General features: G+C 45.6%; 5 protein-coding genes across 5 annotated transcripts; 3 read left to right on the top strand and 2 right to left on the bottom strand.

The window, feature by feature from the left end:
• Positions 1–622: 622 nt before the first annotated feature.
• Positions 623–2670, bottom strand: GL218_00099 (putative ATP-dependent RNA helicase DHX35; the record flags this gene model as incomplete). The annotated part of the gene is made up of 2 exons (XM_033576511.1): positions 623–2398; positions 2449–2670. 2 exons carry the CDS (start codon positions 2668–2670, stop codon positions 623–625), a joined length of 1998 nt encoding a protein of 665 aa, XP_033441626.1.
• Positions 2671–3435: 765 nt separating this feature from the next.
• Positions 3436–4922, top strand: GL218_00098 (CUE domain-containing protein 5; the record flags this gene model as incomplete). The annotated part of the gene is made up of 4 exons (XM_033576510.1): positions 3436–3456; positions 3562–3877; positions 3930–4466; positions 4525–4922. The coding sequence occupies 4 exons, from the start codon at positions 3436–3438 to the stop codon at positions 4920–4922; spliced, it is 1272 nt and encodes a 423-aa protein (XP_033441627.1).
• A 670-nt stretch (positions 4923–5592) lies between these two features.
• On the top strand, positions 5593–7670 carry GL218_00097 (Isotrichodermin C-15 hydroxylase; the record flags this gene model as incomplete). The annotated part of the gene is made up of 7 exons (XM_033576509.1): positions 5593–5667; positions 5733–6173; positions 6351–6704; positions 6779–7093; positions 7164–7339; positions 7407–7526; positions 7631–7670. The coding sequence occupies 7 exons, from the start codon at positions 5593–5595 to the stop codon at positions 7668–7670; spliced, it is 1521 nt and encodes a 506-aa protein (XP_033441631.1).
• Positions 7671–8058: 388 nt separating this feature from the next.
• Positions 8059–9234, bottom strand: GL218_00096 (uncharacterized protein; the record flags this gene model as incomplete). The annotated part of the gene is made up of 1 exon (XM_033576508.1): positions 8059–9234. One exon carries the CDS (start codon positions 9232–9234, stop codon positions 8059–8061), a length of 1176 nt encoding a protein of 391 aa, XP_033441632.1.
• Positions 9235–14177: 4943 nt separating this feature from the next.
• Positions 14178–17672, top strand: GL218_00095 (Ankyrin repeat protein nuc-2; the record flags this gene model as incomplete). Its single annotated transcript, XM_033576507.1, has 7 exons — positions 14178–14197; positions 14247–14274; positions 14466–14588; positions 14647–14697; positions 14759–15560; positions 15617–17427; positions 17490–17672. 7 exons carry the CDS (start codon positions 14178–14180, stop codon positions 17670–17672), a joined length of 3018 nt encoding a protein of 1005 aa, XP_033441633.1.
• Positions 17673–17854: the final 182 nt, after the last annotated feature.

Genomic DNA, 17854 nt, shown 5'->3' with positions numbered 1-17854 from the left:
GTTGTGTAAGAGACTTGAACAAGATAATACATTATCGACAATTAAATTGATTTAGGTACCTATGAATAGAATCTATTGCTTCATAAGATGGTTCTCAATTAACCATACCATTTAATAGATCCTATTGGTAACGGCATGCATCCGTTATAAATAGGTTCAAGTGGTTCGTTAGACGGCTCCAGATTCGATCCTAAGGTAACATATACCACATGCTCGAACCTGTCGAGGTAGGTCGGTCAATTAATAGTAATCAAGGAAAATCCCATAAGTCCGGGAATTACCTGATTGAAGCTTAGTTGGTCAGAGTTGGTGCAGCTAACCTGGAAGTGCACCAATCCAACGAGAAGCTTGTTTCTTTTTGAAACTATCCCTGGCGATTGGCTATTTACGTCTCAGCCTCAACGGGTTCGACTGCAATATTGTTTCATAGCTTGCTTCTCTTTAACGAGCATACCTCAACTACCTGTCTTGGATAGGGAGGTGGATAGGTATCATTAGAATACCTAGCAATGCCTAGCAATACCTAGCCTTCCAACTTAGGAGCACGATGGCCTCGACCACAATAGACCTCGTCGTCGAAACATACCAGGTCAATTGTGTCAATTGTCTATTCTAGTAACCCTTATGACTTAACTTGGTAGTATCCTGACGCATACTCTAGAAGCCACTCCTTCTCAATTTTGCTAATATCGCGAATGAATATCTTGCTGCCGGTTTCCATAACCTCGTGGAAAATTACCCAATCAGCTTTGCGATTGAACATTAAAGAGCTAGGGTGCGCATAGAGTGTCGTTCCACCTTCAATATTGCGGAAGCTTCCATCGGGTTGCATTCTAGCTGCGTGGGCAAAATATCCCGTCGTGAGACATCGTCGAATCTGCTCTCCTTTATTTACTGCTGATGTCTTGAGGCTCTCGTCTACTGCTATTCCAAACCGTTCCAGGTAGCGTTTCAGTTGCGCTCTGATGCTTACGGCGCGGGTCATAGCTTTAAAATTGAGATGATTTTCGTGACAAAACTTCGACTCTTTCTTGCCCTTGGTTACAAATGCTTGGTAGACATTTAGAAGCGTCAAGTGATCGCCTTCTTCCGCAGCGAATTTGCGTCGCGAAGACTCTGTCAGCTTCTTTTCCCCTTCTCTCTGAACCCATATAGAATTACTAAGGGTTGTCATCGCCGCGATTGTAAGTATTTCGCTAAGGCAGTCAAATGATGAGGCTGTTAATAGGGTTTTCGCCATCATAGGCTCCACCGCAAGCTCCGCCATCCGCATACCCAGCGGTTTTGTAAGCTTAGCGTACTCATCCAGGGCACCTAGGGTAAAGAGCAGTTCTGTTGCTTTGGCCATAAGTTCCGCTGGTGGTGGGGTTAGATAGTCGAAGCGTACGACGTTATCAATACCAAGCGCCTTCAGTTGCAAGATAAATGGTGCAAGGTTAGACCTTTGTATTTCCGGGATGTTCGCATCAGGTAAGGCCTGAAAAGCCTTTTCGGTGTAAAGCCGAAAACATTTTCCTGGCTTCGTGCGTCCAGCCCTTCCCGCACGCTGTTGCGCCGCCGCCTTTGAAACAGGTGTTGCTGTTAAAGACTCAATGCCAGTCTTAGGATCGAAGGCTCTTAGCTTGACGAAACCCGAATCAATGACATAGAGAATACCGTCGATTGTGACGGATGCTTCCGCGATATTAGTCGAGATTATGACCTTTCTTGTGTTCTCAGGCGGACTATCAAATACTAGCATTTGTTGCTCTGTTGATAACCCCGCATATAATGGAAGAGCAGATATTGATTGAGCGGCTGGCGGAAGTTGGGCTGCTCGTTCCGCAATGGCTTGGACAACAGTATCGATCTCTTCGCGACCGGTCATAAAGACAAGAATATCGCCATCTGGTTCTTTAGTATGAATGTCGAAAATCGTAGATATCGCCTTTTCAACGTAGTCTTCCGCCGGTGACTCTAAATAGAGAACATCTACAGGATACATCCTACCTTCAAGACTAATTATTGAACCTATCTCACTCTTTTCGCCGTCGGAAGGTCCTTGGTTATCAGACTGCTGGGAGAAGAAGTTGAGAAAATCTTCCGCTTGAAGAGTAGCGCTACTAATAATAATGCGTAGTTCTGGTCTTCGCTTCCGTATCTTCTTAAGAAGACCAAGAAGAATATCCGTGCTTATAGACCTCTCATGGGCTTCATCAACCATGATGACGGAGTAACGCGACAACAGCGGGTCGACCAGAGCTTCTCGAATAAGTAACCCATCTGTTAAGAATTTAATTCGAGTTGCAGCAGATGTCACATCTTCGAATCTAATCGAGTAGCCCACCTCCTTTCCCAACTCACAGCCATACTCCTCGGCTACTCTGATTGCAACTGTTGTAGCAGCTACTCTTCTGGGCTGTTTAAGTTAGACATAACTATATTATAAGAAGAAGCAAGGAATCATACCTGAGTAACACCAACTATCTTACCGTCAGAGCACCATCCCGCGTGCTCGAGGAACTGCGGTATTTGTGTGGTTTTACCGGAACCTGTGTGCCCAACAACGATTGTTACCGGGTTTTTCTCGATGAGGTAGAGTAAGCTATCGTGATGCTTGGCGATGGGTAGTAAGGCCGAAGGTTTATGAAGAGCAGGGATGAATGTTGAGTTGAGGTCAAAGTCTGCCATGTCGAATAAAGTTTTCCTTTTTAAAGGAATACTGGTTTGTCGCTTTACCACGTTTCTAAGTGTAAAGCTTGTGTACTCGAAAACATTTGTTGAACGTGCATCTCAGACTTTGTCTAGGTAGTTTAGGATCTACATACGTACATGTAGTTCGATAATTAAACCAGTCTCAGAATGCTTCTATTTTTTGAGTTTATTAGATATCAAAACATTCTTTCTTCTGCGTTGAAGCAAATAGATATGAGTTTCAAGCCTTTAGAAGTCTGTTTTAAGATGCTTCAAGCTAAAGAGCCAATAGTATAATAATATCGAATACATGCATGTGACTAGAGTTAGGATGTATCTTTTATTTTTATGGTACATGAGTTTATCATCCACGGATGGTTGAACTGCGTAAGGTCTGTGGCGCAGTATCTTGTAGGTACTTGTGTACCTAATTCATTGTCACTCAGCCCTGTGGCGGGGAACGTCATCCACGTCGCAACTCACCTTGCCCCTCAGGCCGCCGAGATACTTTTAGAGGTACATATATACATAATATAGTGAGAGGTAGACAGACATGCGCATGAGCATATCTCTAACTCTCTAACTTCCGTCTTTAACTCTCCTGTTTTACCTTAGCTGTGCCTAATTAGGCAAACAATTTTTTATCCTCTTTTACTTCTACAAACCGATAAACTCCATTTTGCTATACTCTATCAATAATCATTCGTTAATTTATATCAACCTCCTATTTTTACTTATCTCTCCTATATCCACCCGATCAACATGTCGGCTCCAACTGATACGGTAAGTTGCCATGTGAACCCGTTGCCGAATTTAATGCAATGTCCCGCATTTTTATTATCAACGAGAACTTCATTCGTTAACATCGTACCTATTAATTACCTATAGAGCAAGGCTAATCCAGCGCCTGAATCCCCTACCACTGTACGTCCGTTCGAAATGGACGACGATGATATTCAAGACACGGGCATTCTTGGCGATGATAATGCCCATCAGACGACCGCGAACGCGACCTCGACTGCTGCCAACCCACCCACAGCCAGCGAAGAAACCGCACCGCCCAAGCCTCCTCGGCCAGTTACCGAGCAACAGAAGAATGAATTAATTCTCAAAGAGGCCTTTCCGAGTATTGAATTACCGGTCATTAAAGCCGTTTTGATCGCGAGTGGTGGTCAAATCGATCCTGCTTTTAATGCTCTGTTAGGTATGTATAATGCCGCCGAAGAACCGGTCCGATTTATTAATCATAAATGAAGCTATGAGCGATCCAGATGCTGTGCAGAACGAACCCCCGCGCGAGGCTGCCCCTCCGCCTCAACCTCCGCGACCTACTGGGGCTAGAAGTCCTATGTCGCAAATAGAAGCCGACGAGCTTTACGCCCGAGAGCTTACCCAATACTACGAAAATGTTGGTGCCTACGAAGCGAGGACGACAAATCAAGGTCCCGGTGGCCAATATCGCCGACAAGCGACAGGTCTAAAGCCCAACGAGATGTATGACCGAGACCACAGCTTTATCGATGATGACCTGCCTGTTATTAAGGAAAACCTCCGCAAAGGGTTCCTTGAGACCCAAACAAAGGTCAACTCCTGGTTTACCAACTTAAAGAAGAAGATCGATGGCGAATATGATGAGAATGAAGACGAGACGCAGCCCTCTAAGCATCAACGCCAAGGTTTCAATAGACGTAGCGGAGAAGGCTCGAGAAGAAGTGCCGACTACGATCGCTACGATGCTGATCCACAAGTTCTCAGCGACGACTTTGCAGGGATGAGGCTTCATCCGGATGGTAGTGAGTGATACCCGATTATACTAAGTATATAAAAGAAACGTAGCTAACACCAGCGTAGGGCCATCTCAAGAACGCCCATCAGGCAATCCAAACCTCTATAGACCACCGCCATCTACATCTCCTAAGCCTGAGAGTCGCAAGGTTGCCTTCAAAGAGGGAGTCGAAGACATTGACCAATATAATGCATCCCCAAGAATTCCGCCCAAAGACAGCAGCGCAACTCCCCCTCCTGGCAAGCAGAGCAAATGGCAACCTTTGTCTACAATTGAACCCAACCCGATTACAGATAATGATCCCTTTAGCCTCGGCGACAGTGAGGACGAGAAGGATGCGAAGGAAAAGAATGGCGGAGGGATCAAGATGGAAGATAGCGAAAGGCTTAAGCAAGCTACGGCAGATGCTATGGCTGATAGCTTAGTTGGGGGTTCTGGAAAGAAGACCAGTGGTAAGGATTAAATGAGACGAATTAGAATACGATTACTGCACATTTAGTGGTAGAGATAGGGTAATGTTAAAGTGACGCGGCTTGATTGTGCCGTACGCGGCTGGGCTGGGCTGTGCTATTCATTGGCCTTTTACATCTGCATTTCCGATTTGTTCAATCTTTCCATTCCGTGTGAAACCCGAAACCCGGTTCCCGAGTTGAATGCCTACCTTAGACAAGACGGCGATCGTACCAGACTACAAGGTAATAGTAACGACATACAAATAGCAAAGGTTTAACTGGCTAATTGTATAGCATATATTCGTATCCGTATTATACCCTAGCGTTAAAGCCATATGTCTCCGTTGGTTCTATGCAAGACAGGGTCATGCAACCCAGATTGTCCCGTCACTATCTTGGTACGGGAATATAGACAGCCCGTCAACTCTCCAACGGGTATCAATAAGTATCCGATACTACTATACCTATACTTCTTCCTATGTAGACTACGTAAATTTCGACACCGCCCCGCATTGACATGACTCCAGGAAAAGTGTATAGTACAATACATGGGAAGACCTTGCGGATGCCTAGGGATCCGAACATCTTATATAAATATGTGATTCGCCATTTATCGTATGGTAACTTCCCTCTTTTTTTTTAAGATAGACATAGTATTATATCTTATATAAGATATAAAAAATGTCGAGGTTACTAGAGTTGTTAGAGGTTGGGAAAGCCAACGCTGCGAAATATGCCATACTCGCAGCCGTCGTGGTACGTTCCGAATCGGTATGACTATACAGATATCTAATAATAGCTAATAAGATCATACGGCACAGCTAATCATATCCGAAATAACGATAATCGTCTATAATCTTTATTTTCACCCCCTCCGTGACTATCCCGGGCCGATATTATACAGAGCATCCCGATTACCATGGGCTCTCAAGTTTGCCAGCGGTTCTCAGGCCTTCTTCGTTCAGAAACTTCACGATGAATATGGACCTGTCGTTCGTATCGGGCCGAATCACCTTTCTTATACGGATCCGAAAGCATGGAAAGACATCTATGGTCATCGGATCGGCGGCGAAAGCAGCATGAATGAGATGTCGAAGGCGCATACTTTCTCTAAGACGATTCGCAACAGGCCCGATACAATCTTGACTCTGAATCGCGATGATCACTCCAAGTTTCGCCGTGCCCTTTCTCACGGTTTCTCTGATAGTGCGATGCGCGAGCAGGAACCAGCAATTGGGAAGTATATCGATCTTTTAATCAGGGTAAGTAACCTATAAAACACTGGAAGCTCTCTATATTATCTCAGGAGCTATTGTGTCCTCGAGACTAGGTACTCTACTCCTAAGGTAGAAAGCGAAAGGGCTGCATTATATACTTTCGTTGACAGTCTCTTATATTTTAACTGCCTCTTTAATTGAAGATAACTAACACATATCCAGAGGCTACACGAGGAATGTGATAACGGGAAGAAGAAACTGAACATTGAGGCTTGGTATAATTGGACTACCTTCGACGTAGTCGGTGATCTTGTTTTTGGGCAGTCATTCCACTGTCTTGAGAACGTCGACTACCACCCCTGGATCGAGACCATTTTCAAAAGTGTACACTTCGGCGCTATGATGATCGCTTTGACATATGTTGGCCTGGGTGAACTTGTGCAGATAATATTCAAGTTTGGGGTATCTTCTAAAAAGGCGCGCCAATACACCAGAGACATGCTAACTACACGACTCGCTATGAAAGGGGAGCGCGATGACCTCTTCGAGGGTGTCCTTAAGAAACGTGAAGAATGGGTATGGTCATCCTTCTTCTCATTGTGAGTTTATAATTTTAATGTTATAAGTGCTGACTCTATCTTCTCACTTAGAATCTCTCATTCGAAATGTTGTCTTCAAACGCATTCATCCTTGTGATAGCCGGATCTGAGACGACAGCAACTACCCTATCCGGCGCTACCGCTCTCTTACTCTCTCACCCAGATATCCTCGAGAAGCTTCAGCAGGAAGTCCGCTCGTCCTTCAAAAGCGCTGATGAAATCACAATCAATTCGGTCAACAAGCTGTACTACATGCTCGCCGTTCTAAATGAAGCACTACGACTTTACCCCCCAGTAACTTCTGGTCTAGTTAGGACAGTCCCCCCTGGCGGCGAACATGTTGCCGGTCGTTATGTTCCCGAAGGCGTAAGTAGTTGTCCTGAAATGCAGAATCGCTCATGAATTAGGTGTCGAAGACAAACTTACACTCGCACAGACATTCGTCGAGGTCCAGCAGTGGTCGATGAATCACAGCAAGGACAACTGGAAAGACCCTTGGGAGTTCCGGCCTGAGCGGTTCTTGGATACTCCAGAAGCAGCTGCAAAAGCAGGAAACAGGCTGGACTCATTACAGGCCTTCAGTATGGGGCCGAGGAACTGCATCGGACGCAAGTATGGCAGCCCCTGACTCCCGTGTCGATTACGTATATTGACTAACATCTTTTTTTTTTTCACAAAGTCTCGCATACACTGAAATGCGTCTAATCCTGGCCCGTATCATCTTCGAATTCGACATGAAGCTTTCGGAAGACAGCCAGCGGTGGATTGAGCGGCAGAATACGTTCTTCCTTTGGGATAGGTTAGTACACGTACCGATTTACATTTGTCCGAATTCAGAATTTCAATGAGAGCCATTGATCTCAGCCATAAATAAAACCATTACTAATGTTTCCTGGAATATAGGATTCCCCTGAACGTAACCCTCACACCAGTTAAACGGTAAATTCCATCATGCCACGTCTTACCTTATATATAAAGCCATAGAGAGAACATGCCCGGTTTGTAGGTTTCTAGAACTAAACAGACAAGTGCGTGTGTCACTTGGGTTATTTGTATGGAATGGTTATGATTGTGGATGGCCCGGAATTCACGCCTTTTACATTTACCACATCAAGCATCGCGGCAGTCAGCCGCCATTTCTTATGTAAATATCTATGTGTAAAGTATAGTCTTTTCATAAACATAGTCAACGAGTTTAAAACTCTTCTTACAACAACGACATTGTATTTCATGAAAGCTTTATAAATAAAACCGGGGTAATAAATAGTAAACCGTTTCTTCAGCCTTGACCGTCGTCCTTTTTATATAGGTAACCTACCTACCTACATAAGTTATTCAATTCCTTCTTCTACGAGCTCGTACATCCACCAACCGGAAACCGGCTGGAGTGTGTCTGGGCCCGTCTTGTCGCTAAGTTCAGTCCTCCCATTCATGAAATACGAGGATTCTAATTCGACTAGTTCCCCGCTGCTAGAGACGGCCATCCCGATAGAACCAGCCACCAATCTTGTTTCATGTATAACTCCATTATCATTTACCGTAACCGGGACCGAGGCAAACGCGTCCGGTATATCAGCCATATCGATGATATGAAACACGGTGCCGTCGAGATTACACCCGTGCGTGTCTGGCGTATACGACTCAAAAGGAACCAGCGGCGACGTGTACATGCACTCCCCGTTGACCTTCCAGAACGTAAACGCGGTGATCCATCCCGAGAAATACTCAACGCCCGAGCCGCCTTGTCGGTCTGCTATCCTGGACCAGAACGACTGCACCGCGGGACTAGTCGGCTCGTCAAACGAGCGGATGAAGTAGTCGAGCACCGCGGTCAAGAGCTTTGCGAACAGCGCGGGCTCCTTTCCCATCCGGGGTAGGTACTCCAGGCGCCGCCGGATTTTAACCCAGTCTTCTCTCTCGCCGAGGAGAGTCACGGAGGGTATCCCGCAAGTTAGAAGAAGGAAGTACTTGAAGTATTTCTGCAGGGCGCCCATCATTAGGACCGCGGCCGTCACCCTGTCGGTGTCGGTCGTCGTAGTAAAGTCGGGCATGATCCACGCCGTCAAGTCCGGGTCGACGACGTTCTTTTTGATCTCGTCCGTCATCCGGATGGCCAGCTCGCCAAAGTCCACGGTGGTGATGGTTCCCCTTTCGACGACTTGCAGCTTCTTCTGGCCCTCGTGCGCGACGAAGAACGGCCGCAGCTCCTCGGCGTGCGCGTTGATGTGCATGCTCAGCTGGGCGACGATGGAAAACCAGACATCCTCCGGCCGGATCTTCAGGTGGTGGTGGTTGCTGTAGGCTTGGTAGACGGCTCGGACGAAGCCGTTGGAAGACGGGAATACTTGTGCGTCGTCGGGGATTTGGATGGAGGACTGCACGAGTAGCTTGCAGCGGCTGTAGTCAGTTGGGCAAGAGCCTTTCAGAAGTTCTTTGGGGGTTTCTGCCGCGTCAGTCCTCCTCCAAGCTCGGGGGGGATGGGGGGCGGTTCGAAGTGTGATAGGCATTTTGAGATTGAGGTTCAGGGGTAGTTTGATATACCGTAAGCTATCGATTAGTAGGTAGGCATATAGTTACTTATATATATACCTATATAGGAAGAATATAATTTAGCTGCCTATCAGTGGGGTGATTGAATCTACGCCAATGCTACGCTACTGCCTGGCCGTGTATCTTTATTGGATAGGAGTACGCTGCTGTGCCTTGTGAGACGTAATCAGATCTTTTAATTTCAAGCATTTTCTAAGCTCTAGATTTAGAGCTATTTCCCGAACGACTAATATATATGGGAGCCCATGATTGGTTCCTTGGGACTTGTTAATACCCCCAGCCTTATCCTTCTAGACGATCTCGATTCTCGCTGGGGCTAGGTCGTATCAATATGTATGCCTATTAGGTGTTTTGTTGTAGACTCCTGTGACTCAGTCTATACTCTAGGTAGAAATATGGTTACTGGATTCTGTTTGAAGGGGGGGAGGGGGGTTGCCGTTGCTTTCTGGGAGAGCCTCGTTCTATTTTTTATTTGGGTCAAGAAGCTAGAGATTAGATGCCTAAGATAATTATTGCTTTGCTAATTTTTTGTATTATCTATTGGATAACTGCTATTAGCCGTCGCAAGTGAGGCTTTTACCTAGATACATTCGTAATATGTCCTGAACTGGTTGCCTGAACTAGTTGTGGGGAAACTCCCCCTTTCTATTTTTCGCCCCTTGCAACGAAGCATCGCGATGTTGTCAACGTAGTGTTCAACGCCGGCTCCACGGCCTCGAAATTCTTTCGATAGATACCATATATCCAGTATCTGACCTAGTCATGAGGTCCTCTACATACCTGAGAGTGCAGCGTATAAGAAGCCCTTCGTGGTGCCCCTGGAGTATATCGGAGGGTAATTGCCGAGTTGCTTGTTGCTATGAGTATTTCCTATCCCTCCTTATGAAAGGTATCTATAGAGGATGAATGGAAGCTAATTCTCATAATCTCACGGATGGAGGATATAGCATAAAATATAGGTAAAGGTAATATATCAGCCTGCCGCTAGAAATACGTATTTGCATGTCGTAAACCTGATAAATTACCTAGGTATTCATGACAGTTAAAATCGATGTTAATATTCAAGGTAAAATGCATCTGCTGTAAGGAAAGTAATTTAATATATAATATTCGTAAAATAGAACGAAAATAACATAATAAAAATGCACGGCATGGGAAAAGGGAGGCAGGAAAAGAAAATAAGGCCGAAAATAAAGTACAAAAAGTGAAAAAAGAATTGCAAAAAAAGCTCGGCCTGTGTGTTGAACATAGAACCTACGAAAAACTACTTTGTAAATGTCGTACTGTCAAGTCACGGGCATACCGGTCCAGCATATGACACCACGGTGCAGTTTTCTCTAGCCTCCAGTCACCCAGGGATACTTCCTTTTTACGGGGTCGGCTGAACGTTTGCAGTTTATTTAGATATATATGTCTTGTTGCCTGGGTCGGTACTTTGCCGGATATACCTCGTTGCCCTTGGTGAGGGGCCTTGCAGGTGTTGCTGCATATCTTCAGGTGCCAGGTGTCAGATGGGGTGCCAAAGTTGCGAATAGCCTCTGGGGCAGTAGCATGCAGTGGCTTAATAGGTACCTACCTACCTAAAGTACCTTAATGCCTGGGCCAACAAGCCCCCTTTCGACACTCTACATTGCAGAGTTTGCCGATTTGCGTCTTCTGGTCCCTACCCCTTTAATCATATTGGAATAGATGCGATGCCGTTTAGTAAGATATTGCTAACCTGCGTTTATTGCCTTGGTTTTATTATTATGCCTACCTAGCGAACTACTGTAGATTTAGAATTACTTGATGTTATCAAATATTTACTTATTAATATCCTAAGCCATAATATCTCTAACTGGCCCTATCCCGAATAGATAGATAATTTAAGAGGTTTCTATGAACTTTAAGCTCGTAGCAATTTGCCCGTTAAAAGACGTGCATGTTAGAGATATATGCTATGGCTGTTAGCTCGCCTTGCAAGGCTGACAAGATAACAGTTGTGATTTCTTCTCTTTGATTTATGAATTCTAATGCATAAAATTACGCCCGCCCATTCTACGTAGCTAGGCATAAATCATGAGGCTTAAAGAACTATATATTTTGCCACCTTCTACTTTAGTTCTAATGGTATTTGACTGTGCTTATAGATGAGTTGTACCTTTGCCCTTGAGTGTAGTAGGTTGAAATGAAGGTAATTATACCCCATTGTAGTTAATATAAAGACCCGGGCAAGTTGAGATTGTATACTTAAGAATGTAGGTTGAAACTCGGAAGAGTAATACTGTATTAACTGTTTGAGAAATTTACCTACTGAGATTTTTCGAACTTTGCGGGCATTAAGTCACTCCCTGAAAACTTCAATATAATCAAATCATATATTTATTAAAGTGTTAAATTTGGTCATATTTACTCTGAATTAATATAATCATCAGCTCGCTGTAATTCTATAGTAGGAGGAATAACGCTAGTGTTGTATTTATTTAAAGAAGTTGACGTTGATATCTTCTAGGGACATAGATGTTAGATATTCACTTGAAAAAGGCATCGAGTATTGATGTAATAGTTGACGACAATTTCGCGGTTAATATCGACCAGTTCCAAGAATATCTCATGAAGATTGAGCTCATATTTACACCTATGAAGATGATATATTTGAAAAGGGGTGTAAAGTAAGGAATGTGATATTCCGGCAATAAATAAAGGATGACGTATAAGTCGGAGACCCGACAAGGTCTGGTGATAAAACGGACGGAGAGGACAGCGGAGCACCGGGACCTGCCGATCTCACCCGGGGCTCGGAGACAAACCCCGGCTCTGCTCACTCAGCCTCGTGCATGAGATGTCGAGGGCCACGAGGTGAAGATAAGAGATCTTATTGGTTAAAAATGTTAATGGGAAAGAGGAGAAGAAAAAAAAAAGTAGTTGCGATGTAAAGTGGATCGATCGCCCATTGTGGGGCTGAGCTGCAGCCCGTTCCCGAAAAACTGAAATCCAAGGTATCCGGTACTCTGTACGTGTGCCAGGATTCGCTCGGGAGATATAAATCCGCCACGACTATAGGATCGTGAAGAAGTTCGTTTAAACGTGATGTGTCCCGGCTTTCCTTTTCAAGTTTTAAATCATGTGGCAAGTAATTTTTTTTGTCTCGCTGATATCTATTATTATATAGACATTTTAGTACCTAGCTTAGTTTATTTAGGTAGTGAAGTACCTATCTCAAGTATGAGGTACAATGAAGTTGCTTCTCCGGGTGCTAGTGCCCCACTAGAATAGATGAGTGGAAAGTTGTGTCCCCTCCGACTTCCCTCTAAAACATACTAAACCTACTAAACCTACTAAATATACTAAACATACTAAACATATTACTACTAAAATACTCTGCCGCTAAAATACTACGTTCAAAAAATAAGACCCCTCTAAAAGCTTGTCTGTTATCAATCTAGAAGCTTACATCAAAGACCATTCGACGGGGCTCAACAAGCTCATTACGTATAAGATACAGAACCCGCTAAGCTCAAAACAATGACTTCAGACTCTCGATCCACATTCGGATGACCCGTACGAACGATATCATATGTCTGTACGTGAATGTAGCCCGAATAGTCTACATAGTCTGCAAGGTTACAAGGTTGTTTGGTTGTTTGGTTGTTAGGGTTGTTAGGTATCTGGGAACTAAGAAAGCGTTAACACTAGCTTCTCGGCGCTCAAGAATCCAAAGGCTATCGAGAATTAATAGTACCGAGTACCGTACGGATTTGACGTCGTGAAGTTATTCGACTGGTGAGAAATTCTCCATTTTTTCTGTAAGGTACCTTTCTCCTACCGTTTCCTACCTTACTTCCTACCCCTCCACGGGAGTCACCACATCGCCATATTAAAGTCTGGGGCATGTCCTCATAACAACTCTCCTGTGTTACATCCGTCTTTGTTGAACCTATTAGAATCTATTAGAGCCTATCAGGTCCTTCGTTTTTCCTGTTACCTGCTACATATACAAGCTCCAAGCCCTCTCATCGGGTTCACCAGCCGCTTCATGCAGAGAACAACCACTACATTTCACCCCGTCTGACCCCCACATCTCTGTCTAGTAGCAGTCATTGGATCTAATACCCAATATCTCGGCCTGCATACAAGCCGTCTTACCAAACGCCTCGAACTACCTGAAGCTCTGACTCTAGTGCCGAGTTGCTGTTGTACGACCGACCAGATCGTCGTGAGCGTGACCTCCCCCCCCATCAGTAACTTACTGGACCTTGGATCGTGTGAATTCAGATCCGTCAGGAAGGGATAGTACAGCACACCGGCTATATTTATTAGGTCTGAGGCCCTCATTATCATTACGTCAATCTAGCCTAACCCTAGGCTCTTCTATGCAACATTCCGAAGTAGTGGCTGATACCTAGAAGCTGCAGGTTGGGCGGGAATCCTACCCATGAGCTCACGCCCTACTAGAACGCGCCCCTCTCCTTGAGTTGCCACATGCCTGGAGCTTTAGTCCGTCTGGTGTTACTTTATCCCTGACTATTAACTTCGTTCTTCCGTTTGTCTCTCTTAGCCCCCCTGATATCCCTAGGGCCGATAATTATATGACTCGGGAGATACGTCTTTGAAATCCCTAGCTTCTTATATCTACGTCAACCCTACTGTGCCGCCAATCTACGCCTCTGCCTTAGCTCCCCTGACACAACCGCTCCCCTGCATTTGGTTACACGCGGGAAATAGTTGATCAAGTCATCTTTACTGAAACACGCTTTTACTGGCAGCCTTGAGGCATCTATCCAAGTAAACAGCCTTCGCAGGCTGGTTGCAGGCGCCTCTGCCGCACCATGTAAGTTTTACTCGTTTGTTGCGGATTACCTTATCATCCCTTTACCTACTGCGCTAGAATATCTCTTTCCTGCGTCGGCAGGGGTTACTAATGCCTGTACAGGAAGTTCGGTAAGCAAATCCAGAAGCGTCAGCTTGAAGTGCCAGAATATGCTGCTAGCTTTGTGAATTACAAGGCGCTCAAAAAGGTATGTTAACCTGCCTGTGTTAACCTTTTGCTCTACCTTGCATATTCTAGTCAATGGTGTATCTTCTTCCCGGACTTTAAGAGGTCTAGGTCCATGTCGATCAGGAAACAGCATAGTTCCTATTTGTACCATCTTATATGAAACTTATGTAGCTCGGAAAGTGGGATTGTTTCACTGACATCAGCCAATAGCTCATCAAGAAGCTCTCTGCTACCCCGACGCTGAGCGCCCAAAATGACCCTCGCTTCACTCCCACGCCGGTGGACACCCAAGTTGCCTTGCAGGCAAACAAAGCAAAGTTCTTTTTTCAACTGGTAAACTCTAATATCCCATGGAGAAATACTACTCGTGGGCGGCGCTCATATCTTATAGGAACGAGAGCTCGAGAAGGTCAATGCATTTTACCTTCAGAAGGAGGCTGAAGTAAGTATAGCTTCTGTTACCCCATATTCTACGCCTGGGCCCCTTATTGACACCAACTAAGCTGAAAATCCGGCTTAAAACGTTGCTGGATAAGAAGAGGGTTCTGCAGTCTCGCCAGGGCGTATCTAGACGGTCGGCCAAATTCACGACGTTGGAAGAAGGATTCCAACAATTTGCAAACGATCTGAATAAGCTTCAGCAGTTTGTCGAAATCAATGGGACTGCCTTCTCGAAGATCCTTAAAAAATGGGATAAGACCTCCAAGTCTAAGACGAAGGAACTATATCTCTCCCGCGCTGTAGAGGTGCAGCCGTTCTTCAATGCCCCGGTTATTAGCGAACTCTCAGACCAAGCAACAACTAGCTTACAAGAGCTTGGGGCGTGGTCAGATGGGGACCATGTCTCGTTTGAAGCTCGGTCGGAACACATGGTGAGTAGCCAACATCTCCTCGGAACGGATGAAGGCGACGCAGATAGCCTGCTACTCGATACAGCAATTAGTGGCAACCTAGAGTCTCTAAGAGACTTGGTATCAAGAATGAGAGCTGGTTCCAGTTCTCCATCGGGGAAGGATATCTCCCTGATGGAAAGAGTAACCCGTACCTTTCTCGCTGCTATTCACGAGGCGCCACAGGCTTCTCTTGAAGTTCTATTGGAGACTGGGCTCGTCGACGTTCGATCCGAAGATGACATCAACGAGCGAAACTGCCTCCACCAGGCCACCATCTACGGGAATTCGTTTGTCTTAGACGTCGGTCTCGCAGGAGGGGTTGAGGTTAGCAGAACTGACGTCTATGGACGTGTACCGCTTCATTATGCAAGCATGCATGGGCGGTTGGACATGCTTGAGCAGCTTCTTCGAGGTAAGGAACAGTTTAAATACTTGACTGAATCATGTTGTGCTGAACCTGGTGCGTAGCCGATCCGACGACAATCGACCTTATAGACCACGACAATTTTACTCCGTTAATCCACGCTATCATCCATGGCCACCTTACATGCGTGCACCGGCTTCTCGAAACCTCTTCCCGTCTAGATCCTAAGTCGGAGACGGACCATATACCACTCAATCTCGCCTGCGAGCATGGCTCACTCAATATAGTCGAGCTCCTCCTGGAGCATGGTGCCCAAATACTTCCCGATGCCGAAGGCTTGTACCCGCAACATCTCGTAGCTCGGTCGGGCCAGACGCCTCGATTACTCCGATTGCTGCAGAACTATGGTGCCGACTTGGATCAAGTCGATAAGCTCTACGGCTGGACCCCGCTGGTACATGCGGCGAGCGAAGGGAATGTGCCTTGCTTAGAGGAGCTTTTGAATGTAGGCGTTGATCCAAATATCGTCGACGAGAAGGACTTGCCTGCAATGTACTATGCAGCCTGGGAAGGTCATCTGGAATGCATACAGAAGCTTACACCGTACCAAAGGGGCAAAGCAGAGAGTCCCCTGATGATGCAAACGACCGGTTCTCTTCTTGCCCCTATGGGGAGTGGAAATAGTCCTATCCCTATGTCGCTCGATGTCGACGCTATTCCTATCCTTGAACTTCCGCCACCTATAATACCTCTGAGACGCTACGGTCATAACTTCCTCGACACCAAGGCTGTGATTCAAATCAGCTTCCAGGAAGAAGGAGACCAGCCATTAGTGTTCTTCCACGACAGCAAATACCCAGCCGCGCGACTAACCATCTCTTCCAAAGCATCAGACCTCATTCCTAAGAATATCATATTACCTTTTCAAGAAGATACCCGACTCGTATCTTTCCAGGTCGACAATCTTGACACTTTCACCCTTGATTTTGACGTCTTTCCTACTTACGGCGCGAAAGTAATTGCAAAGACGGTTGCTCTCCCAAATACGTTTCGAGCTTCCTGGAGCAGCTCGGGGAAATGCTGCCTCCCGTTGTTTGACCCCAGGCTCCGGGCTATTGGCCAGATCATATTCAATACCCAAGTAATCAAGCCCTTCCAAGGCACTCCGTTGGAGATAACAGATTTCGAGACGTATTGGAAGGCTACGAGTCAGCTGGACAAAAACCCAAACATGTTTGTCACCGGTTCGAGCTTGTCTGGCGACTTTGTTCAGCTATACGTTCAACATACTAGCGATGGTATCCCTGTTGTATGGCCGCAGTGGATGATACAATGCGGCGGCATCGACGTATCAATCTCACGGTTATCATACGAGCAATTCTCTACGGTTACAGCCTCTAATTTTGGTCGAACTCAACTTCATCTAATACCCTCGCACGGCCTTAATAACATTGCCGAGGTTCATCGAGCTCTCAACACGGCAGGAGTTTCCTTGGAGCAAGCCCTCTCCCTGCTCCCTAATTCGATGCATGTCAACCTGCAGATTATCTACCCGTCAGAAGAGGAAGAGAGAAGACTCGGATTAGGGCCGACTGTGAACGTAAACAGCTTTGTGGATTCCATACTAACCATGGTTTTTGACCACGCGAGAGAACAACGAGCGCAAACGATGTCGGCTCCTGATACAGTTAGGTCGGTGGTGTTCAGCTCTTATAACCCGACGATTTGTACAACGTTGAACTGGAAGCAACCCAACTTTCCCGTTTTCCTATGCAACGACCTCGGCCGGGAAGACGTTATGCTTTCGCCGAGCATGATCCAGAGTAGCGGACGAAGGACGTTTTCAGTTAAGGAGACGGTGAGAATAGCACAGGGTAACAACTTTATGGGGCTCGTTTGCTGTTCCCGACTGCTGGTGAGTTGTCTTAAAGCGAAGCTGGCTGTGCATATGGTATACTGATATATAATCCGAACTAGAACATGGTCCCCGCGCTCGTGGATGCGATAAAGTCGCATGGATTGGCGTTGGTCGTAGACAAATCAGCCGAAGAGGCCACAGAGCCACACACGCATGCGGATGCATTCCCGGTTCCTAAGGGTGTTGATGGTATACTGAAAGGTAATGGGGTCTTAAGATTTAACGAGTCTATAGATGTATAGACAAAAAGCTGCGATTTAGAGTACATGTTGGGTTTTTATAAGGATGGGCTGCAGAGCTTGGCCTATGCCAAAACTAGGTCCTTAACACCGGCTTTGATGACTCGCGTGAGAACTTAAAAAAAGAAAAGAAAAACATAAAAAAATATATTTGCCTTATAACTTTGCTTTTATGATTTGATATA

Source organism: Daldinia childiae (assembly GCF_008694065.1).
Source record: "Daldinia childiae strain JS-1345 chromosome Unknown Scaffold1, whole genome shotgun sequence".
NCBI lineage: Eukaryota > Fungi > Ascomycota > Sordariomycetes > Xylariales > Hypoxylaceae > Daldinia > Daldinia childiae.
The sequence above is the reverse complement of the archived record's forward strand: the minus strand, read 5'-3'. Positions and strand labels throughout refer to the sequence as shown.